Source organism: Heterodontus francisci, chromosome 16, assembly GCF_036365525.1.
Source record: "Heterodontus francisci isolate sHetFra1 chromosome 16, sHetFra1.hap1, whole genome shotgun sequence".
Taxonomy (NCBI): domain Eukaryota; kingdom Metazoa; phylum Chordata; class Chondrichthyes; order Heterodontiformes; family Heterodontidae; genus Heterodontus; species Heterodontus francisci.
In genome coordinates, this window is record NC_090386.1 from 87,228,304 (window position 1) to 87,252,989 (window position 24,686).

Here is a 24,686-nt window from a genome sequence, read left to right on the forward strand (position 1 = left end):
AATCAAACTTTTGGAGGCAACACCACGAGAGGAAAAATAACAACTTGCACTGATATAGTGCCTTTAACATAGTAAAATGTCCCAAGGCACTTCACAGGAGTGTTATCAAACAAAATCTGACAATGAGTCACATAAGGAGATATTCGGGCAAATGGTCAAGGAGGTAGGTTTTAAGGAGCGTCTTAAAGGAGGAAAGAGAGGGTTAGGGAGGGTATTCCAGAGTTCATGGTCTCGGCAGCTGAAGGAATGGCCGTCAATGGTGGAGCAATTAAAATCAGGGATGCTTAAGAGGTCAGAGTTAGAGGAGCGCAGAGATCGTGGAGAGTTGTTGGATGAAGATCTATTCATTCAGACCAGCCGATTGAGCTGGTTTTGGTCTCTGGAAACCCATGTGAAATAGCAAGTGTCTACAGAGGTGTGACGCTGATGTCAAGCAAAAAGCATGAGAGAAAGAAAAACTCTACACAACCACATGTCGATGATCAGAGACAGGGTGAAGCACAGAAGGGGGCGGGTGAACCCTTATAACAAGAAATACTCACAAGTCCAATATCCGATCGGCTGTTCAATAGTGCGTCCAGCGCTTTCCTTGCCACCTCCTCAAACACAGGGTCACCTGTTAAACGGCTGAGAGTGGCAAATTCCAGAATGAAGGTGCCGATACCAGCAGTGCACGTGACAGGGGTCTCACTGGGATGAACTCCGTTCATAAGGTTCACTGTTCCATACGGCATTCCTGTTGGAGTCTGGAAAGCTTTAAATAAAATAAATGTATTTTTACTTTAAATAAAAATATTCACCCCATTGTCAGCACTGGCACTCAGTGAATCTGTATTAACAAAAAACAAACTAAACCCCAAACTATAATGCTACAGACATTGGGGTCTTCATTATGAATCCTCATTCCAAAGAGTCTGCAAAGGGATATAGATAGATTAAGTGAGTGGGCAAAAATTTAACAGATGGAGTACAATATGGGAAAATGTGAGGTTGTCCACTTGGTGGAAAGAACAGAAAAGCAGAATATTATTTAAAAGAAGAGACTACAGAATGCTGCAGTACAGAGGGATCTGGGTGTCCTTGTACATAAATCACAAAAAAGTTAGCATACGGGTACAGCAAGTAATTAGGAAGGCAAATGGAATGTTGGCCTTTATTGCAAGGGGGAATGGAGTATAAAAGCAGGGAAATCTTGCTACAACTGTACAGAGTGTTAGTGAGACCGCACCGAGAGTACTGCGTACAGTTTTGGTCTGGGTCAAGGAGGGATACACTTGCATTGGAGGCAACTCAGAGAAGGTTCCCGGGATGAAGGGCTAGTATTAGAAACATAGAAAATAGGAGCAGGAGTAGGCCATTCGGCCCTGCTCTGCCATTCAAAAAAGATCACGGTTGATCGTCTAATTCAGTACCCTGTTCCCGCTTTCTCCCCACATCCCTTGATCCCTTTGGCATTAAGAAATATATCTATCTCCTACTTGAATATATTTAATGATTTGGCCTCCACTGCCTTTTGTGGTAGAGAATTCCACAGGTTCACCACCCTCTGAGTGAAGAAGTTTCTCCTCATCTCAGTTCTAAATGGCATACCCCATATCCTGAGACTGTGACCCCTAGTTCTGGACTCCCCAGTCATCGGGAACATCCTCCCTGCATCTAGCCTGTCTAGTCCTGTTAGAATGTTATAGGTTTCTATGAGATCCCCTCTCATTCTTCTAAACTCTAGTGAATATAGGCCTAGTCGACCCAATCTCTCCTCATACGTCAATCCTGCCATCCCAGGAATCAGCCTAGTAAATCTAAGGAAAGGTTGAGCTAGTTGGGCATATACTCATTGGAGTTTAGAAGAAGGAGAGGTGATCTTATAGAAACATATCAGATTCTGAGATGGCTTGACAGGGCAGACGATGAGAGAATGTTTCCCCTTGTGGGGAATGTAGAACTAGGAAAGGGTCATGAGTGTTTGGAATTCTCTTCCCCAGGGAGCAGTGGAGGCTGGATCAGTTAGATAGACTTTTGATCTGCAAGGGAGTAAATGGTTATGGGGGCAAGCAAGAAAGTGGAGTTAAGGCCACAATCACATTAGCCATGATCACACTGAATGGCAGAGCAGGCTCAGGGGGCCAAATGGCCAAATCCTGCTCCTGTTTCTTATGATGGCCGTGCCTTCAGATGCCAAAGCCCTAAGCTCTGGAATTCCCTCCCTATTCCTCTCCGCCTCGCGATCTGTCTGTCCTCCTTTAAGACGCTCCTTAAAACCTACCCCTTTGACCAAATTTTTCTGTCCAAATATCTTCTTGTGTGGCTCAACGGCAAATTTTGTGCGGTAACACTTCTGTGAAGCGTCTTGAGATGTTTTACTACGTTAAAGGTGCTATATAAATGGAAGTCGTTGTTCTTGAAAGACTTAAGAAACGTGGGCTTTTCAGCCTGAAAAGGAAATGTTCAATAGAACATCTTACAAAGATATTGTTAAAGGTAAATCCAGAATATTGTCTTAAACTAAATTCCAAGAGTAAGACAGGGGCTCATATTATACTGGTAAGAAGTAAATTTAAGAGTGATATCAGGACGCTTTTCTTTACACACAGAATGATTGACGCATTGAATAGATGCCCTGACCAAATAGTAGAGATGAAAACCAGGAAACAATGGGAGAAATGTAGGATATTCCTGGATACATGAAAGCAGATGGGCCAATTGGCCTTCTTTGTCCATAAATATCTCAGGATGGTTTTCCCTTTCGGTTTCTTTTCCTACACTACAAGTTCCCAAATATTCTCTGGACTGTCTCAGGTGATGAGGCATTCCCCGTTGAAGGAGGAAGGCAGGAAAAAAGAACGATCAAGCATATTGGTCTGTACAACTTTCACCACTGCTCCCAACAACTGGCTTAAGGGCAAATCTGGCCAAATGATGGCATGGTGCAGTGTGTTGCAGCATCAGCCTTGAATGCCACAGGATACGGCATGGGCTTTTAATAGCTTGATCACACCAGGGCGCTGCCAAGCAGAAAGCAACATTTTCCCTAAGGGAAAACAAGATTGGAAGTGGCTGTGACATACACAAGCAGAGGTCAGGTGACGGGTAGCCTGCACACCCACACAGCTGGGTCGGGATGCAACTTAAGAGGTGGGACAAAAAATTCGCAAGATTTAAAAACAAATCATTCGCTGGATGTGGGTGTCGCTGGCAAACCTGGCATTTATTACCCATCCCTATTTGCCCTCGAGAAGGTGGTGGTGGGCTTTCTTCATGAACGGCTACAATCTGTTATTGTGAAGATGCTCGCACAGTGCTGTTAGGTAGAGTGTTTCAGGGTTTTGATCCAGGTGAAAGAACAGGGATATATGTACAAGTCGGGATGATATGTTGCTTGGTGGGAGCTTGGAGGCGATGGTGTTCTCGTGTAGCTATTGTCCTTGTCCTTCTAGGCAATGGCTACTCTGCAATTAGTGGTTCATCACCTGATCTATCAAAACCTCCTCACCCAACTACAAGGCTCACGTCAGGCGTGACGGAATATGCAATACTTGTCTGGGGGCAGCCGCAACAACTTTCAAGAAACTTGAAAATTTCCAATAGAGAGCACTTTGCTCGACTTGGCACACCTCCCACTAGACTCAATATCCACTCACTCCACCACTGGTGCACTGTGGTTGTAGTATATACTATATATAGAATCACAGTAGTGACTCACCAAGGTTATTTTGACAGCATCTCCCTCCTCTGCAACCACCAACATTGAGAAAAACAAGTGCAGCAATGTCATGGGAACACCAGGTTCCACTCCAAGTCACACATCCTTCCTTCACCACTGCCGGTCAATATCCTGGAATTCCCAACCCAACATCACTGTGGCAGCATCATCAACACAAGAATGGCAACGGTCCACAAAGCCTAATCACCAATTTCTTAGGGCAGGGGCGTTACCCCTGGTGTCCTGGCCAATACTTACCCTTCAATCAATATTACTAAAAACAGATTACCTGATCATGATCACACTGTTGTTTCTGGGAGCTTGCTGTGCACAAATTGGCTGCTGCGTCTCCTACTTTACAACAGTGACGACACAGAATCATAGAATGCTTACAGGAGGCCATTCAGCTCGCCGTGTCCGTGCCAGCTCTCTGCAAGAGCAACTCAGCTGGTCCCACTCCCTGCCCTTTCCCTGTAGCCCTGCAATTTTTTTTCTCTTCAGGTGGTAATCCAATTCTCTTTTGAAAGCCATGATTGAATCTACCTGCACTGTCTCTGATGCAGTGCATTCCAGATCGTAACCACTCACTGTGCGAAAAGGTTTCTCCTCGTGTTGCCGTTGCTTCTTTTGTCATTCACCTTACACTGGTTTAGATTAGATTAGAGATACAGCACTGAAACAGGCCCTTCGGCCCACCGAGTCTGTGCCGAACATCAACCACCCATCTATACCAATCCTACACTAATCCCACACTCCTACCAAACATCCCCACCTGTCCCTATATTTCCCTACCACCTACCTATACTAGTGACAATTTATAATGGCCAATTTACCTATCAACCTGCAAGTCTTTTGGCTTGTGGGAGGAAACCGGAGCACCCGGAGAAAACCCACGCAGACACAGGGAGAACTTGCAAACTCCACACAGGCAGTACCCGGAATCGAACCCGGGACGCTGGAGCTGTGAGGCTGCGGTGCTAACCACTGCGCCACTGTGCCGCCCTCCAGTGCTCAATCCATCCGCTAAAGGGAACAATTACTCTCAACTTTGTCAAGACCCCTGATGATTTTGATCACCGCTATCCCTTCAAAAGTAATTCACTGATTGTAAAGGGCTTTAAGACATCCTGAGGTTGTGAAAGGTGCCACATAAATGCAGAATGGGCAATAAACAGAGCCTGGCCCACATCCTAACAAGAATTTTTTTTTTTTTTCCTCAATCATATTTAAGAATTTAATTTTTATTTGGTGGGTGGAAAAATGATGGACTCAAGTTTTGAATGTTTGATACACCAGAGCTCATGTGCATCAGCTCAAAGTGAAATAACCTGCCAGCCACAAGGTGGCTCAAAGACTTTGCCAGCTTGTATTTCACCTCGATTATTGCTGAGTCTGTTGACGCTCCACCAACTGTTGTACATCAGTTTCTTATTGCAGAAGCGGCTGGCATGTTTCATGTATTTTTCCACATTTGCACCCAACTGCTGTCCGATGAACGCAACACTTGATCTAACAAATTGCAATTCAACAGATTTTAAGATGCTCAACTCCTTGTTTTGGGGAGATCTTCATTTAAATTTGTGAGTAGGTGGTCAGTAACAGGATGGAGCTTGGAACTGGCCCCCCCTCCCCCATATGGAATAATTCCCACAAACACTCACTAGCTGGACTCACGGGCAAGGTACAAGAGGGCTGCCCGTGCGTTTACCTGGGGTTCGTATCCAACAAAATTCAGCACCTCCAGGAGCAGCAAGAAACTCAAAGATCCCTACTTTCAGTCTCATTCCGAATTATATTTAGAGATACAGCACTGAAACAGGCCCTTCGGCCCACCGAGTCTGTGCCAACCAACAACCACCCATTTATACTAACTCTGCAGTAATCCCATATTCCCTACCACCTACCTACACTAGGAGCAATTTACAATGGCCAATTTACCTAACAACCTGCAAGTCTTTGGCTGTGGGAGAAAACCGGAGCACCCGGCGAAAACCCACGCGGTCACAGGGAGAACTTGCAAACTCCGCACAGGCAGTACCCAGAATCGAACCCGGGTGCCTGGAGCTGTGAGGCTGCGGTGCTAACCACTGCGCCACAGTGCCGCCCCAGTGGCACTGTATTTCATGCTCTCCCCCGCGGCGGGTTTGGAGGCGGGGAGGGCATTTAATCGGGTGAGACGGTGACCTGTGGGGACCTCACCACCTTCTGTCCTCCACCCCAATTAAGTTCATGGCAGGAAGGCCCATGGGCCACCTTCTCACCCACCGCCAATTGAGGTCCTTAAGTGAGCCTCATGCCACTGCCACCGGAATTATCCCAGTAGTGGGCAGGCCAGTCGCCACACGGGGAGCACTACAGGCAAACCCTTGCAGGTTGCTTGCTGGCTCCCAGCTGGGGGGGGGACGGTTCCTTCGTTCAAAGGCATGTAGTGCCTGATCGAGGGAGCCGGCATCGGGAAGCGGGGGTCCACTGAGAGCCACCAACCCCCACACCCATCCTCATGACCCGCACCCCGGGGAACCCCTTCCACCAGGATTCACCCTGTGGCCTGGGTCCCTCGACGATCCTAGGCCTCGGGTGGGTGTATTTCTGGCAGTGCTCAGTAAAAGTGCTGCTGGCCTCATTGGCCAGCAGCTCTCTGTGGGCGGGACTTTTGTCACCAGGGTCCTGAATGCCGGGGAAGGCCGGCTGCTGACCAGTTAAGTACCTAATTGGCACGTGTTGTGGCGGGCCTACCTGAAAAGAGACGACGCAGGGCTCTTGCCGGATCTTCAGCCGGTGGTTGAGACCCCCCGTCACCTAAATAATATACCGCCCATGGTGTTCTGAATCTGACTCTCTTCATTTTCGTTGTTGTTTTGAAGTTGACAAGGGTGAAAGGCCCTTATAGCTCAATAGCTGTAACAATAGAAACACTTACAGCACAGGAGAAGGCTATTCGACCCATAGTGTCCATGCTGGCTGAAAGAGAGCTATCCAGACTAATCCAGCTCCTGGTCCTTAGCCTTGTAGGTTACGGAATCTCAAGTACATATGCCAAGTGTCTTTTTTAAATGCAATGAGGGTTTCTGCCTTTCAGGTAGTGAGTTCCAGAACCCCATCATCCTGGGGGTGAAAAAATTACTCAACTCCCTGCGATAATCCTTCTACCAATTCCTTTAAATCTGCCCCCTGGTTATTGACCTCTCTGCTAAAGGAAATAGGTCCTTCCTATCCATTCTATCTCGGCCCCTCGTAATTTTATACACATCAATTAAATCTCCCGTCAGCCTCCTCTGTTCCAAAGAAAACAATCCCAGCCCATCCAATTTTTCCTCACAGCTAAAATTCTCAATCCCTGGCAACATCCTCTTAAATCTCCTCCGTACCCTCTCTAGTGCAATCACATCCTTCCCGTAGTGCAGTGATCAGAACAGCACACAGTACTCAAGCTGTGGCCTAAATAGTGTTTTATACAATAAAAACAGAAAATGCTGGAAATACTCGGCAGGTCTGGCAGCATCTGTGGAGAGGGAAATGGAGTTAATGTTTCAGGTCAGTGACCATTGATCAGAACATTTCCGTTTGTCTCTTTTTATCTCCTTTTGTACTAGTGCTTTATACAGTTCCAGCATAACCTCCCTGTTCTTATAATCTTATAGCTCGGCCAAGTGAAGTGTAGCAGAATGGTGAGCAATAGTATGTAAATGTAACTATGTTTGAGAATAATGGTGACAATCACAGAGAAAAGAAACGTGATGGATGCCCAATGTGCCCATACAGGTGTGGCATGTAGAGCCCCCTCACCTGGCAATAGCCTGCGAGCCGCTTCTTCGGCCAATCTGAGCAAAGGACCAGAGCAGGGCCATCCGGGCTCCAGTTTGATTCCGCCCTCTTTAGAGAGTAAGTGAGCTGACAATAATCCTCCCACCACTGTGAAAATGAACGAAACACTAAACAACAGCGATGAACTTCAAGATCAAATGTACAAGAGAAAGCACTCAATAGTAAGCAGCAAACTGAAAATTTCATTCAAGTCCCTTTCAAAAAGGCAAGCTGTGTAAAAGAAACAAATATTTTTAGATCCAAAGCAGCATTGCCCTGATCTGTGTGGCTCAGTGCCATACGCTAGTACATTTACCCTTTAACCACTGGAGGAGCTTTGCGGTGGATTCTGTTGCTATTACAGCCAGGGAGGGCTGTCAACAGGGACTTGTCCTTTAACACTCTGCAGTGTAATAGTGTTGCACAGTCTGGTGCAACACAAGTGTGCATCACTATTCCTTTTGTTCACTATACAGTGAATTCCTAACCTTGCACCAGCTTTCAGGAGTCCGTGGTCACGTGCTTTCCCAAAGAGGAACAAAATCAGATGGTGTTGCTCAATGCCATAGACTTACACCCAATGGCAGCTAGTTACATGGTAGAACAACCCACGAGCAACGGAACTGGGCTGCTTACTTGCCAAGTTACCATACAGTGGTTCTTAAAACTGGGGTTCACGAACTGGGGATCCGTAGAGACTTTCCAGGGGTCTGTGAAATAATGGGAAAAATATGAGGTGGGCTTGGTGCAAGGTGGGAGGCAAGAGCAGAGTGGGACAAACATCACACCAAGGATAGGTAGACTTTGCAGTGAGAAGCAGGCACACCACTTCCACCTCACCAGTATCCAGAAGTACATGCCTGTTTTCTTTAAAAAAAGACTTGTATTTATATGGCGCCTTTTACGATCAGTGGACGTCCCAAAGCACTTTGCAGCAAATGAAGTACGTTTGAAGCATCGTCACCGTTGTAATGTAGAAATTGCGGCAGCCAATTTATACACAGCAAGCTCCCACAAACAGCAATGTGATAATGACCAGATAATCAGTTTTTGTGATGTTGACTGAGGGATAAATACTGGTCAGGACACTGGGGTTAACTCCCCTGCTCTGCTTTGAAATAGTGCCATGGGATATTTTACATCCACCTGAAAGGACAGACGGGGCTTCGGTTTAAGGTCTCATCTGAAAGACGGCACTTCCTCTGACACTGCAGCACTCCCTCAGTACTGCACTGGAGTGTAAACCTGGAGTTTTGTGCCCAAGTGCTGGAGCAGGACTTGATCCCACAACCTTCTGACTCAGAAGCAAGAGGGCGACCCAGTGAGCCACAGCTGACACCCAAAGCAATATTAAAACACTCTTTACATTCAGCATTTGCATATAATTTAGATGGGAGGGGGGCAGAGGGGGTGAGGATATCTGTGATTAAAGGGGTCCTTCAACCAAAAAAGTTTGAGAACCACTGGTGTAGTGATGGAGTGGGAGATGCATCAAAATGGGAAAACAGATCAAAAGGTCTGGAGAGGCTTTAAATAAATGGACATAGGACAACAGCTGTAAAAATGCTGCAGCTGCTTACACTCACATAAGACAATAATAGTCTTGTCCTATGGTGACTCCTTCGCTACTGCTCTTACAATTGATAACACGTAGGCAACACATATGCGTTGGTGCATAAAAGACGCCAAACTTGGATATCACAACAGAGGGGGCAGTAACTTACATACAAAACAATACAGGAAATAAACTCAAAAACATCACTTTCAGGCACACCAGGGCATCAAGACAAATAACCAGAGTGGTTTAGGGCCAATTTAAGATAGACGTCAGATAGCTTTTCTTTACACTAAGGGTGATAAACAACTGGAAAGGGTTGTCAAGTTGAGTGATTTTGTACTGGACTTCTTTCAATACAGCTAGAAGCTGTAGCAAAATGGTGGTTGGATGGATGAGATAACAAAAAAAATAGCCAAAGCTTCATCGCAAGCAGAAACGTTTAAATTATGATGGAACAGAGATATGATTGGGAAAATATGGTCCTTAAGGAGGTGGCTGGAAGGAGAAGAGGAGGAGGAGGAGCCACAAGCTTCAGCATTCTCGCCTCGGCGTCAGAATGGTGTGGGTTCAAGTCCCACTGCAGAGACTTGAGCACAAAATCCAGCATCATTCTGAGGGAGTGCCACACTGTTGTAGGTGCCATTTTTTTGAATGAGCTGTTAAACCGAGGCTGCGTCTGCCCTCTCATGATGCTATTTGAAGAAGGGCAAGTGAGTTATCCCTGGTGTCCTGGCCAACGTCACTGATATACAGATGATCTAGTCATGATTTCATTGCTGTTTTCGGAATCTTGATGTGCACAAACTGGCTGCCACATTCCCTACATTACAACCGTAACTTCACTTCAAAAGTATCTCATTGGCTGCAGACTGATTTGGGAGGCCATGAAAAGTGCGAGTTCTTTCTTTAGTTTATAAAGGTTTCAAAGAGCGTGTTGCAGACTTACCTCGAATGTTGGTCTCGAACACAGATGCGTTGACATCAATGTCAAAGTCCATTCCTTCCTGAAGAACGTGATAAACTCTCTGAAACTCGGTCACGTTACCCAGCACCTGAATCCAGAAGAGATTGAAACAGCACATGAGCATCTGCACATTCATACTCCCCTACTACAGAAAAGCTGTGGAGAAGTCATATGGGTTAACAATGGCCACTGGGGCAATACAGGAGACTGACTAGCACTGTGGAGCTGTACAGCACTAACCACCTCAAGAGAGGGGGAAGTAAAGATGCATGTTCAATCTGCCCTGTGGGTTTATTTCAGAGGCCCCGATATGATGGTACTCTTTCACATAACATATTAATTGCCGACACCAGCTTGTGTGAAGCCACCTGTTGCCCACTAGGCTCCCAGGGGACAATCTTTAATTTTTCAGTGACATGGCATTCTAACCTCATCCAACTATTAATCTCACGCCCAAGTACACTCAGTGGAATGAGCTGGACTTTGTTTCAGTGAACAGGAACAGAAGATCACTGGAAACTGAGCTCATTGACCCTGAGATTCTTAAAGCCTGGCTGGATTTGGTTCCAGGTCCCGAAAGTGAAAAGGGAGGAAGCTAACTCCACAGTAAAACCCACTCTTTTTTAAATGTCTGACAGAATTGTGGTAAAACTATCTATAGCTTTTCTTTTAATGGAATAGATAAACGTGCTTATTTTCTGTGGAAAATATCCTCGAATCTCACTCCTCAAAGAGATGCCATCACTTGCCCATTAGGGGATGCATTCATTTTTCAAAGTATTTCTTGGCTTGTAAAGACCCAAACAATGGGTCTCCCACTCCTTTCCCAAAGAATTGTGGAGTCCAATCATTGAAAAAACAACAGGGGGGTAGCACCTATGTTCCCTGACTCAGACTGCTTCAGATCAGTGTCCAGGTTAAATCAAAACACAACAAAAAATCATTCCTGGGATGTGGGCTTCACTTGCAAGGACAGCATTTGTTGCCCAGTCCTATTTACCCTCGAGAAGGTGGTGGTGAACCGCCTTCTTGAACCGCTGCAGTCTATGTGGGGTAGGTACACCCACATGTTGTTAGGAAGGGAGTTCCAGGATTTTGACCCAGCGACAGTGAAGGAACGGCGATATAGTTCCAAGTCAGGATGGCGTGTGGCTTGGAGGGGAACTTGCAGGTGGTGGTGTTCCCATGCATCTGCTGCCCTTGTCTTTCTAGGTGGTAGAGGTCGCGGGTTTGGGAGGTGCTGTTGAAGGAGCCTTGGCGAGTTGCTGCAGTGCATCTTGTAGACGGTACACACTGCTGCCACTGTGCGTTGGTGGTGGAGGGAGTGAATGTTGAAGGAGATGGATGGGATGCCAATCAAGTGGGCGCTTTGTCCTGGATGGTGTCAAACTTCTTGAGTGTTATTGGAGGTGCACTCATCCAGGCAAGTGGAGAGTATTCCATCACACTGTTATGAGTGCTTCTATTCTTTTGTTATATTTTGAAGATTTGTGATTTAAAATTGAAAAGGAGTCCATGGATTTTTTTTTTTTTTTTTTACAAGGGTCACTGAGAGGTCTGGACTGTAAACAGTTACTGGAAGGCACTTGTTTTCAAATAATTACCCAGCAGGGGTTGTTTTTAACTTGGGGAAAAATGTTTGCGGAGAAGTGACAGGTCAAAATTTATAGGGGTCAGGCGGCTTGTCTCTTGTGACATTGTTTATGGTTTCGCTTTGTACAGTGAGTTGGGATATGGACAATGGTTTGAGAAAATGTGCCAAGAGAGCCACACCCAGCTCAGTCTATTCCAGCTCTTTGAAAATGCCTGCCAGTTTTCCATCTTTTGAGAAGCACGTGTAAGAAACTGCCTGAAACCCCTTGTTACTGCATTTTCCCTGGAAAGGCTGCCCAAACTGATCTTCAACACCGTCTGTCAAGAACCTTTCTAGGATGATCCCAGTGACAGTCGTCTATATGTATTTGGGACGCCAAACCAAAAAGGACCACGGTCATCTTTCCATACCTTCTCTTTTTTCTTCAAGAATTTGCAAATATTTTGGCCAACATAATCCGTTTTTTGCACTGGAGCTTTAAAGAGTAAATCTCTATTTTTTGGTTAACGGGGGGTGTGTGTGTATGTATATATATATATATATATATATATGCGGGACTAAGGTAAAAAGGGAACTTTTATATTTCAATCTGTGTTTATGCTTTACTTCATTATTGGCGAAGACTTGTTTTATAATAAACTGATAATTTATTAAAGAAACCTGGTGTTTTATTCTGGGATAAAAATAGAGTCTATGATTGACCATATCGGTAAGTGAGAAAAAAATTTAAATATATGTTGTGACCTGTGGAGAAGTGGAACTAGAATAAACAGTGCACTCCTCACGCCTCGGTCGTAACAACATTCCTGACTTGTACCTCGTAGATGGTGGGCAGGCTTTGGGGAATCAGGGGGTGAGTTACTTGCCGCAGAATTCCCAGCCTCTGATCTGCTCTAGTAGCCACTGTATTTATATGGCTGGTCCAGTTATGTTTCTGGTCAATGGTGACCCCAGGATGCTGACTGCTCAAGGATGTGTGAGAACTGACCCCCGAACCTATGTTACTGGAACAGCTCGTTGGGAGGGCAGGAAAGAGCCAAAATGGCAGCCTGTGACATTCACATCATTTCAGCCTGATTGCAATGCAGACTCCAAAGGTGAAAGGGCGGAGTATGTCAGCCAGTCCCATGCTAGCATTCGCTTTCCTTCTTGCATGCCAGGAGCTGACAAAGAGACTATCTGTAATTTATTGGAAAGAAGATATTGTAAGTATTTTTTTTAAAGAGAGAGGGTGAAGGTGGAGCATGAGAATCAGGGTAACATTCCACCGATAGTTTATTGAGTTTACTCAGCCCAGCTAGGTGTCAGGTTCACCACACTGTGCCGAGTTAGCTGGCTTCCACCAGGGCAACAACAAAAAAGCTACAACAGATCTCAGCACGCCTGCGAAAATCAGGCAGGGTTTCAGCTTCTGGTTTGGGCTCAACTATGATGCCCCACATGGTTGAATAGCTTGCAGCCACGTACTCGGACAAGCTGATAGAGGATAAGTGGGGTCCATATGATTACACCAATAACAGTCAACACTTTCAAGGGAAGAATGGTGTCACAAGGATTTTATTGTTGTGCTAAAAACTGAGAATTCTGTGTGTTTTAAAAACTTGAAAAAGGATTTTTCAGTGGACCTTGAGGCACCTGCAAATAGCTGAAAATTTTGCAATGATTTGAAAGGAAGTTCAAAACAAAAGCCGAGCTTTTTGGGTGGTTTGAAAAGAAGCTGAAATTGTATACAAGGACAGAAAAGCAAGCAATTTCAATGAAACCAGCAAGGGGTTGAACTCCTCAGAGCAACTGCAAATGACAAGGGAGACTCTATGTCTGGACATATGATCTGCTTAGGAAGGTTTTGCTTTCACTTTGGACCCTTCAAAAAAAAAGCGAGTTGGACAAAGAGCAGGCATTTGAAATTTGGCTTTGAACCTCCTGGAGAAGAGAGGAAAATCCAGAAACAGTGTTGCCTCTCTCTGTAGAGGAAGCCTGCATCTCTTGAGAAGAAACCCCTGTATGTCAGAGGTAGCAGATTCCTATTGCCTCCTGTCTCTGAAGAATCCTTGCATCAAGTGGTTCCTGTTTCCTCCTGTGTTTTAAGAAATCCTGAAATCTGAAGAAAGCTTCTACTGCTATACTGCTACTGTAAGACTAAGCTGTTGTTACACCCCTGTAGAAAGACCAATATGAAGCCTGCTGCAGTCAAATTGCCTTAAACAACTACCCATCACAGACCATTCATCAACCTCACCTGGAGAGACTTCGCGTGGCATCCAACTATTTGACTCTGTGATACCTCAACAAACCGAAGAATTTCCTACCAGGACGTGACAAACTGATTTATTTTATTATTCCTTCTATTCCTAAGAAACATCTATAAGCCAAAAAATTATTTTTCCCTGTTTAACCGTTTTTTCTTTGAATGTGTGTGTGCATGAGGGCTAGGGAAATAAGGAGCTTTTCGTATATAGATTTATCTCATGATTGTTTAAGACTTAGTTTATTAATAAATAGTTAATTTTGTTGTTGATTAAAGAAACCTGGTTGGTGTGCTTTATTCTGGGGGACAAATAGAGTATGGAATTGGCTGGTTTTGGGTAGGTGGGAAAATTTATTGATCTGCTGTGACCCGTGGAGAAGTGGGACTGAATTAACAGTGCACTCCTCCCAACTCAGATGTAACAATGGGGAAACTGGCAGAAAACTCAACGATGGAGAAAAGATAATTTACAAAGAAAGGGAGGGAGAAAAACTAGCTTGAACAGAGCCTGTACAAGGTCAGACAATCCAAGCATGAGTGAGCACTTACCAAGAGTGTGTCTAATGCATCGATCAGCGTCAGAGAAAAGCTGCGGAACACAGAAAATAAAATTGACTTTTTGCACAGCAACTTGACCTCAATAAGTGACTATAATAAAAGCTTATTTGCAATTAATGTTCCGAGAATTTTTACTCACTTCCTCTCCCAAGACCATCGAACTATGACAGAATTCTGTCGCTGGGACTCCCACCAGCCCTCTGGTAACTGGTCATTCTTCACCTCTGAGCTCACAAGCTCCAGCTGAGCTCAGCTAAACTGGCACAGGGAAAAAACTGAACCTGGGCCCTTTGTAGGCTGAGTGGCCTAGTGCTACAAGATGCATAGCAGAGTCTTATTTGTTGCAAACTGCCAGCCTTTTGGTGGGCCAGAGTTGGATGGCCCTGGCTCCAATCTGAAAATTAAAATCAGGCCCCTTCCCACTCTGTCCCATTCATGGGTTCTCCACACTCTTTTTAAAAAAAATTAATCCTTGGGATGAGGGCATCACTGGCAAGGCCAGCATTTATTACCCATCTCTAGTTGCTGTGGTGGTGGGCCTTCTTCTTGACCCGATACAGTCCATGCGGTGAAGATGCCTCCACAATGCTCTCCTACCTGAGCCCTGTGGTTGTTGCTATGATTAGCCAAAACAATTAAACTCAGCTGCGCGCTGTGGGTCGGAGGATAAAAAGAAAAAAAAAAAAGGGTTCCAAGCAAGGTTTGAGCAGGGGCGTGGGAAAAGTGGAAACGTTTCAGCATCAGCTTGGGAGAAGGAAAGAGGACTGGACAGGTTGGAAGGGGGTGAAGGGTTAGTGTGAACTGGGAGGGGAGGGGGGGTGGTGTTCACTGTGGTTGAAGGAAGGAATGCAACTCTTGAGGTAACTGCTGATGGTCTGTTGAAGAAGCCAAATATCAGTTATTTTTCTTTTTTGAAAAGTAGCTAACCCCGCTGTAGCAGTTTTAATGTTAAAAAGAGAAATTCAAATATTCTGGGAAGAGGTCCCACAAATTCCCCTGGAAATGGACTGTTAGCTTTGGGGGTGGGGCAGTGAGAGGGTGGAAGAGAACAATAATTGGAGAGACTGTGCACAATTCTAAATCTGCAGAAAAGGTTGATAGGAGATTTGATCGAGGTGTTCAAAATCACGAGGAGTCTGGACAGATAGGGAGAAACTGTTCCCATTGGCAGAACGATCGAGAACCAGGGGACACCGATTTAAGGTGAATGGCAAAAGAACCAGAGGCAACATGAGGAAAATCTATTTTTAGGCAGCGAGTGGTCAGGATCTGGAATGCACTGCCTGAGAGTGTGGTGGAGGCAGGTTCAATCGAGGCATTCTAGAGAGAACTCTACTGTTATCTGAAAAGGAAGAATGTGCAGAAGTACGGGGAGAAGGCAGGGGAGCGGGACTAGCTGAGTAGCTCTTACAGAGAGCTGGCACAGACACAATGGGCCAAATGGCCTCCTTTGCTGCTATAACCATTCTATGATTCTCCCTGGATTGGTCCAAAACCTCTCTATTCCCCCAATTTTCTGTTAAGCATTTTTAAAGCTCCCAATACGTGGTTCGCCTGGTACTGAGAGGAATTTTAAAAATGAAGGTAAAATAGCTAAATTTTCAAATAGCAAGTAGAGAGTAGTTTTTATTAAAAATCAAACAGATCCCTCATTAATTTAGAAACTGCAACATCCATGCTCATTGTGGACTCCAAAATAAGAAAATGCAAAAAGGGTTTTAAAAATAATTTTCTGAAGAATGCGTCTTGCAGCCCCCCACCCACCACCACCCCCCCCGACTTTATAAAACTTGTACCTTAAACCCTTCAGGTTTTCATGTATTTACTTTGCCCCCTGCTCCAATACAAATGAAATAATGTTGAGCATACCTAAACCTTAAATTACAAGGTCTTGTCCCACTGCGCTTTCAGTGTAATTACTTATTTTTGCATGTCAGCTTTGTTTTGAAGTTGCTGGTGAACCTTTGCTAACTTTTAAAAAAAGTTGGCATGTATAGCTACAACACAGAATACACTGGTCCAATGAGGGAAAGGCAATATGTCCATACATCCACCTTATTTCCAGTATCTGTTTCAGATGACTTAACCCTATTAGGCCACAAACTCTAACTACTATAAGTAAACATAGCCTGATGTCACAAGAGTTGAATTGCTGTCAGGACACTTTACAAATTGGAACATGCACGTCAGTTTCAGGCTGCAGCTCTGAAGTAACCAGCATTTTGAGACTGTATTGCATGCGGACAAAGTAAGGCATCTCAAGTGTAGTATCTGTGGATGCCCTACCTTTAATACAATCATCTGTAAAACCAAGATAGCAATCAGAAATGGCAATCCTGACTAGTTCCCCCTCACCTACTCCAAAGGTCAGCTGTGGCACCTTTGCTGAGCTCTCAGCTCTGATCAGCTAACACCACAGAACAGAGGTGAAACCTGGGACCTTCTGATCTGTCTACTACACATTTCCTAAACTGAGCTATCACAAAGATGTGTTATTTAATTGTTATTTCCCACAAAGGTCAAATAAAATTAATCCAAAGCTTAGTGATCCACAACTGTTGAAAAGCCATTCTTAAACTTGGGTTGGGCTCTATCCCCTTAAAAACCTCTCCTTTAAAAATTAAAAAATCCTCCGGTTGTCAGAAAGTCAGCTACAACCTACCTCCCCCACGTATCATGACCATCACAGGTCAACGGTCGTAGTTCATCATAAGGGAATGCGTTCTCCAGGTAGCTGTTGTAGGCATGATAGAACATGTCTTTAACTCGCTCTCTGTGAGGGGAAAAAAACACATCGATATATAGGAGACTTTTTGTTCAGTCTGTATTAAATCTCCAGTCAAACCTTAAAGAACTATAAAGCCCAAAGTGACCATACAAATGTATACAAGTTCTTATAGTGGGAGGAAGTCACATTACCAAGGTTTGAGTTCCTTATTCAATCGATCAAATGTCACATGCTATTAGGACAGAATTTGTTCTAATTAACCACTTACTATATTGAACCTACTGAAATTCCAAACACCAACTGCAAGCAATCATTGATCATAGTAAGATTTGTTGGAAGATCAAATGTTCCCTGATATACATTTTTATAAGTCAGATAGGTGCTTGGGATGCATGCAAATATCATCGCCATGCTTCAAATCAAACTATTGAGAAATCTATAGAGGTGCAGTTGGATTTCTCACTATAAGAAGGCACTCTCTCTCCCTATTCGAAAACGCTACACGGGGTTTAGATTGGGTAAGTGAATGGACATGAGCATAGCATATGGAATATAATGTGGGGAAGTGTGAAGTTATCTACTTTGGTTGGAAAATAGAAAAACAAATTATTTTTTTAAATTGAGACTGAGAAATGTTGGTATCCAGAAGGACCCGAGTGTCTTTGTAAATGATTTACAAAGTTAATATACAGATACAGCAAGCAATTCAGAAAGTAAATGGTAAGTTAGCCTTTATTGCAAAGAGATTACAGTACAAGAGTAAAGAAGTCTCACTACAATTATATAGGGCATTGGTGAGATCACACCTGGAGTACAGGGTACAGTTTTGGTCTCCTTACCTAAGGAAAGTTATAATTGCCTTAGAGGGAGTGCAATGAAGATTCACTAGACTGATTCCTGGAATTAAGGGACTGTCCTATGAGGAGATATTCTCTGGAGTTTAGAAGAACGAGAAGTGATCTAATTGAAACATATAAAATTCTTGAGGGGTTTGACAGGATAGATGCTGGGAGGCTGAGAAGACTAGAACTATGAGTCACAATCTTAGAATGAGGGGTTGCTCATTTAGGATTGAGATGAGGAGAAATGTCTTCATTCAAAGGGTTGTATATTTTTGGCATTCTCTACCCCAGAGGCTGTGGATATTCAACCATTTCGAGTATATTCAAGACAGAGATCGACAGATATTTGGATACTAGGGGAATCAAGAGATATCGGAAGAGAGCAGGCAGGTGGTTGAAGAAGATCAGTTGTAATCTTACTGAACGGCCTACTCCTGCTCCTAATTCTTGTGGTCTGCCACATTCAGAGATCCTAAGAACAGTTTGGCAAGTGCCAAGACTGAGTGACCCCCAAGTGCACAAAGGGTAACTGCTCGAGTTTAACCAGGTTAAACCACAATGAATTTTCCTCTGATCACCAGGATACTGACAAAGCAGAGCCATCTGATGAATCCCAGCCCCCACAGCAAGCTCCCACATATGAAGAGCATATGGCACTTGGTCAGGAGGAGAGAAAAATAAAACCAAGCAGTGACATCACAGAACAGCAGGTAAGTGATCGGTTGGTGAGTAGTACAATGTATTTTTGTCTCTCAAAGCTACAGCAGTTGTATAAACTAAGAGCTGGGGAAATATATCTTTTATTTTATTAAACTGGGGAACCTGGAGGCAAGATGCGTGAACCTGAAGGAATTCAGGGCCGGAGCAGCTGAAGGCCGAGGAAACGCAAAGGTCAGAGAGTGAGTTATAAAAACCTAAGTTACATCAGGACAAGGGGAAAATTATTGGTGAGTAACGGGTAAGTAAGTGGTGAGTTTTTTTTGAAATAAGTCTTCAGTTTATTTCTGCTAGGATCAGTCTAATAATAGAGGCATGGCAGGGCACCTCAGTCTCGTGGAGGGCACATCCTGTGCCTTTTCAAGTCCTGGACAACCACATGTGCAGGAAGTGTCGTTAGCTGGAGGAGCTCGAGCTCCGGATTTCAGAGTTTGAGACGCAGCTGGTGTCACTGTGGTGCGTCTGCAAGGCTGAGATCTATGTGGACAGCACGTTTCTGGATGTGGTCAGACCAAAGCTTAAGGGTGTGAGGGCAGAGAGGGACTGGGTGAGTGGTAGACAGTCAAGCAGGACTAGGCGGGTAATGCAGGAGTTCCCCAAAGTTCATCTCGCTCTCAAACTGGTATTCAGTTCTGAATACCGGTAAGGGCGATCGTTCTTCTGGAGGAAACAGCCATAGCCAAGACCACAGAACCATGGGGGGGGGTGCTCAGCTGTGCAGGGTGGTAGTGTCAGGGAGGGCAGCAGGAAGGTCAGGAAAGCTACAGTGATAGGAGAGTCAATAGTTAGGGGACTGGGCAGGTGTTTCTGCGGCTGCAGATGTGATTCCGGGATGGAATGCTGCCTCCTTGGTTCAAGGATGTTGCTGAGCAGCTGCAGAACATTCAGAGGGGGGAGGGTGAACAGATAGAGCTTATGGCCCATATTGGTACCAATGACATAGGTAGAATGAGGTCCTGCAAGCAGATTTTAGGGATCTAGAAAATAAATTAAAAAGTAGGACCTCAAAGGTAGCACTTTCGAGATTACTCCCAGTGCCATGTGCTAATGAGTAAAGAAATAGGAAGATAATGCAGCTGAATGCGTGACTGGAGAGATGTTGCACAAGCAAAGGCTTTAGATCCCCAGGGCATTGGGGCCAGTTCTGGGAGAGACGGGACCTGTCTGTACAAGACGGACGGAAGGGTTGCACCTGAACGGGCTTGGGACCAATAACTCGGCGGGCAGGTTTATTAGTGCTGTTGGGGAGAGTTTAAACTAGCTTTACAGAGATGATGGGAACCTGAATGCAGATTTACAAGGAAAAGAAACAAAGCTGGAAATAGGAGGCAGAAGATCAGTAAGCGAGTACGGTAGGTCAAGGAAACAAAGGCTAGAAAATAGACAGCAAAGGAGTAGTTCCATGATAAGCGGTATATACTTCAACGCAAGGAGTCTACTGAACAAGGCAGATGAGCTGAGAGCACAGATATACACTTGGAAGTACGATATCATAGTTATTACTGAAATGTGGTTTAAAGAGGGGCAGGAATGGCAGTTCAACATTCCTGGTCACAAGATTTTTAGAAGAGATAAAGAGGAGCATAAACATGGAAGGGGATAGGTGTTGTAATATTGGTTAATAAAACAATCACAGCTGTGAGGAGGGATGATATGCTGAAAGGAGCATCAAATGAAGACCTATGGGTTGAATTGAGTAACAAAAGAGGGACAATCACTCTGCTGAGAGTATACTGTAGACCCGCAAGCAGTCAGAGGGAGATAAAAGAGCAAAGAGTGAAATAATGGATAGGATAAACATAGTGAGGACTAGTGGATAAATCTCCAGGCCCAGATGAAATATATCCCAGGCTGCAAAAGGAAGCAATAGCGGAAACTATGACCATCATTTTTCAATCCTCTCTGGCCACAGATGTGGTGCTGAAGGACTACTAACATTGCACCATTGTTGAAAAAGGGAGGAAGGGATAGCCTGACTAATTACAGGTCAGTCAGCCTACCCGAAGTGGTGGGAAACTTATTGGAAAAACTCCTGAGTGACAGGATAAATCATCATATCGAAAGGCACGGATTAATCAAGGACAGTCAGCATGAATTTGTTATGCAAAGTTGGTGTCTGACTAACTTGATTGAATTTTTTGAGGGTCCGTGAGGGTAGCTTGGTTGATATAGTCTACATGGATTTTGGCAAGGCTTTTGACAAGGCTCCACATGGCAGACTGATCAGAAAATTAAAAGTTAATGGGATCCAAGGGAAAGTGGCAAGTTGAATCCAAAACTGGCTCAGTGGCAGGAAGCAAATGGTTATGGTTGATGGGTGTTTTTGTGACTAGAAAGCTGTTTCCAGTGGGGTTCTGCAGAGCTGGGTCCCTTGTTGTTCGTGGTATATATCAATGACTTAGACTTAAATGTAGGGACATGATTCAGACGTTTGCAGGTGATACAAAAATTGGCCGTGTGGTTAATAGTGAGGAAGAAAGCTGTAGACTGCAGGAAGATATCAATGGACTGGTCAGGTAGGCAGAACAATGGCAAATGAAATTCCATCTGGAGAAGTGTGAGGCAATAAACTTGGGGATGGCAAACAAGGCAAGGGAATACACAATAAATGGTAGGATTCTGAGAAATGTAGAAGAACAGAGGGACCTTGGAGTGTATGTCCACTGATCTCTGACGCTAACAGGACATGTAGATAAACCAATTGATAGCACAAATAGAAATAAATGGCTACCAAAGCTGGGAACTAAATATTCAAGGGTATTTGAATTTCGGAAAGGTAGGAAGAAAGGAAAAGGAGATGGGGTAGCTCTGTTAATAAAGGATGAGATCAGGACAGTTGTGAGAAATAACCTTGCCTCGGAAGATCAAGATGTAGAATCAGTTTGGATGGAGATAAGAAATAGCAGAAAAAGTCACCAGTGGGTGTAGTTTTTAGGCCCCCTAAATAGTAGCTACACTGTAGGACAGAGTATAAATCACAAAATAATGGGGACTTATAGCAAAGTTCCTGCAAAAATCATGGGAGATTTTAATCTTCGTATAGATTGGACTAATCAAATTGGCATTGGTAGCCTTGAAGATGAGTTCATAGAGTATATTGGGACAGTTTCCTAAACCAATACATTCATTCTGGAGCGAACTGAAGCTGATCCAGAGGGGCAGCAGGCTCCCAGTCTCTCTCTGTGCCGGCCCGCGCTGAGACTCGAAAGAGGAAACAAAAAGACTTACAGTGACATCACGGGAAATCTGCAAGGTGATTGGGTAAGTAACAGCTGTTAGTCAATTTAAATAGCTTAAAAAGGGAAAGTTTTTTTTTGAAAAAACCTCAAGTGATAAAGTGAGTACTACTAAAGTGTGTTTGAAAAAAATTAGTGCAATTTAGACTGTAGTGGGTAGTGTTTGGAGTAGAATAAGGCCCCTAGTGTAATTAGTATTTTTTAATTCAGGGAGTAACTAAGTAATCTAAAGGTAAGTCATGGCAGGAGAGCTCGCACCCGTGATATGCTCCTTCTGCGCTATGTGGGAAATCAGGGACGCTTCCAGTGTCCCAGATGACCATGTGTGCAGGAAGTGTATCCATCTGCAGCTACTGACTACCCGCATTACGGAGCCGGAGCCGCGGGTGGAATCACTGTGGAGCATCCGCGATACTGAGGACGTCATGGATAGCACGTTTAGTGAGGTGGTCACACCGCAGGTAATGGCTGCACAGGCAGAAAAGGGATGGGTGACCACCAGGAGGAGTAGTAGGCGCAGGCAGGTAGTGCAGGAGTCTCCTGTGGCCATCCCCCCTCTCAAACAGATATATCACTTTGGATCATGGCAGTCCAAAGGACTGTCACTGACCTCATCTCCTCTCGAGATCTTCCCTCTACAGCTTCTAACCTCATAGTCCCGCAACCCCGGACAGCCCGCTTCTACCTCCTTCCCAAAATCCACAAACGGGACTGTCCCGGCAGACCCATTGTGTCAGCCTGCTCCTGCCCAACTGAACTTATTTATTCCTATCTAGACTCTATCTTTTCTCCGCTGGTCCAGTCTCTTCCCACCTACATCCGTGACTCTTCTGACGCCCTACGTCATTTTGACAATTTCCAGTTTCCTGGTCCCAACCGCCTCCTCTTCACTATGGACGTCCAATCGCTCTACACCTCCATCCCCCACCAGGATGGTTTGAGGGCTCTCCGCTTCTTCCTGGAACAGAGGCCCAACCAGTCCCCATCCACCAACACCCTCCTCCGCCTGGCTGAACTTGTTCTCACATTGAACAACTTCTCCTTCAACTCCATGCATTTCCTTCAAGTAAAAGGTGTCGCTATGGGTACCCGCATGGGTCCTAGTTATGCCTGTCTTTTTGTGGGATATGTCGAGCATTCTTTGTTCCAGTCCTACTCAGGCCCCCTCCCCCAACTCTTTTTCCGGTACATTGATGACTGTATCGGTGCCATTTCCTGCTCCCGCCCCGAACTAGAAAACTTTATCAACTTTGCTTCCAATTTCCACCCTTCTCTCACCTTTACATGGCCCATCTCTGACACTTCCCTTCCCTTCCTCGACTTCTCTGTCTCCATCTCTGGGGATAGGTTGTCTACCAATATCCATTATAAGCCCACTGACTCCCACAGCTACCTCGACTACACTTCTTCACACCCTACCTCCTGTAAGGACTCCACTCCATTCTCCCAGTTTCTCCGTCTCCGACGCATCTGCTCTGATGATGCTACCTTCCATGACGGTGCTTCTGATATGACCTTTTTCCTCAACCGAGGATTTCCCCCCACTGTGGTTGACAGGGCCCTCAACCGTGTCCGACCCATTCCCCGCACCTCTACCCTCACCCCTTCCCCTCCCTCCCAGAACCGTGACAGGGTTCCCCTTGTCCTCACTTTTCATCCCACCAGCCTCCATATCCAAAGGATCATCCTCCGCCATTTTCGCCACCTCCAGCGTGATGCCACTACCAGTCGCATCTTCCCCTCCCTTCCCCTGTCAGCATTCCGAAGGGATCGTTCCCTCCGCGACACCCTGGTCCACTCCTCCATTACCCCCACCACCTCGTACCCGTCCCAGGGCACCTTCCCTTGCAATCGCAGGAGGTGTAATACCTGCCCATTTACCTCCTCTCTCCTCACTATCCCAGGCCCCAAACACTCCTTTCAGGTGAAGCAGCGATTTACTTGTACTTCTTTCAATGTAGTATACTGTATTCGCTGCTCACAGTGTGGTCTCCTCTACATTGGGGAGACCAAGCGCAGACTGGGTGACCGCTTTGCGCAACATCTCCGCTCAGTCCGCAAGCAGGACCCTGAGCTTCCGGTTGCTTGCCATTTCAACACTCCCCCCTGCTCTCATGCTCACATCTCTGTCCTGGGATTGCTGCAGTGTTCCAGTGAACATCAACGCAAGCTCGAGGAACAGCATCTCATCTACCGATTAGGCACACTACAGCCTGCCGGACTGAACATTGAGTTCAATAATTTCAGAGCATGACAGCCCCCCACTTTACTTTCTTTTTCAGTCATTTTTAGTTATTTTTTCTTCTTTTTTTTGCATTCCTTTTTACATTTTTTACAATCTTTTTTTGCATTTATTTCATTTCATCTTAGTTTGTTCAGTTTGCTTACCCACTGTTTTTTTCAGGTTGTTTTTCTTCAGGTTTGCACAATATTTGTTCAATATTCAGTATATTCACACCTAATCTGTACTAGTGCTTTGTCTTTCAACACACCATTAACATATTGTTTGCCTTTGCTCCGTGACCTTTTGGTCAGCTATGTGGCCTGGTCCAATCTGCACCTTCTCCTTTGTTATCTCTTGCCCAACCCCCACCTCACTTGTTTATAATCTGTGACTTTTCTAATATTTGTCAGTTCCGAAGAAGGGTCACTGACCCGAAACGTTAACTCTGCTTCTCTTTCCACAGATGCTGCCAGACCTGCTGAGTGATTCCAGCATTTCTTGTTTTTGTTTCAG

At 44.9% G+C, this 24,686-nt stretch overlaps 1 protein-coding gene across 1 annotated transcript in view; it reads right to left on the reverse strand.

Moving 5' to 3' along the window:
• edem2 (ER degradation enhancer, mannosidase alpha-like 2) overlaps positions 1 to 24,686 on the reverse strand; it is a 45,258-nt gene that overhangs the window by 11,905 nt on the left and 8,667 nt on the right. The window contains exons 2-6 of the mRNA XM_068048569.1: positions 17,089 to 17,199; positions 14,418 to 14,457; positions 10,009 to 10,114; positions 7,487 to 7,612; positions 543 to 754 (exon numbers count right to left, since the gene is read on the reverse strand). Coding sequence (XP_067904670.1) covers positions 543 to 754; positions 7,487 to 7,612; positions 10,009 to 10,114; positions 14,418 to 14,457; positions 17,089 to 17,199 — 595 coding nt within the window. The remainder of the gene's footprint in view (positions 1 to 542; positions 755 to 7,486; positions 7,613 to 10,008; positions 10,115 to 14,417; positions 14,458 to 17,088; positions 17,200 to 24,686) is intronic.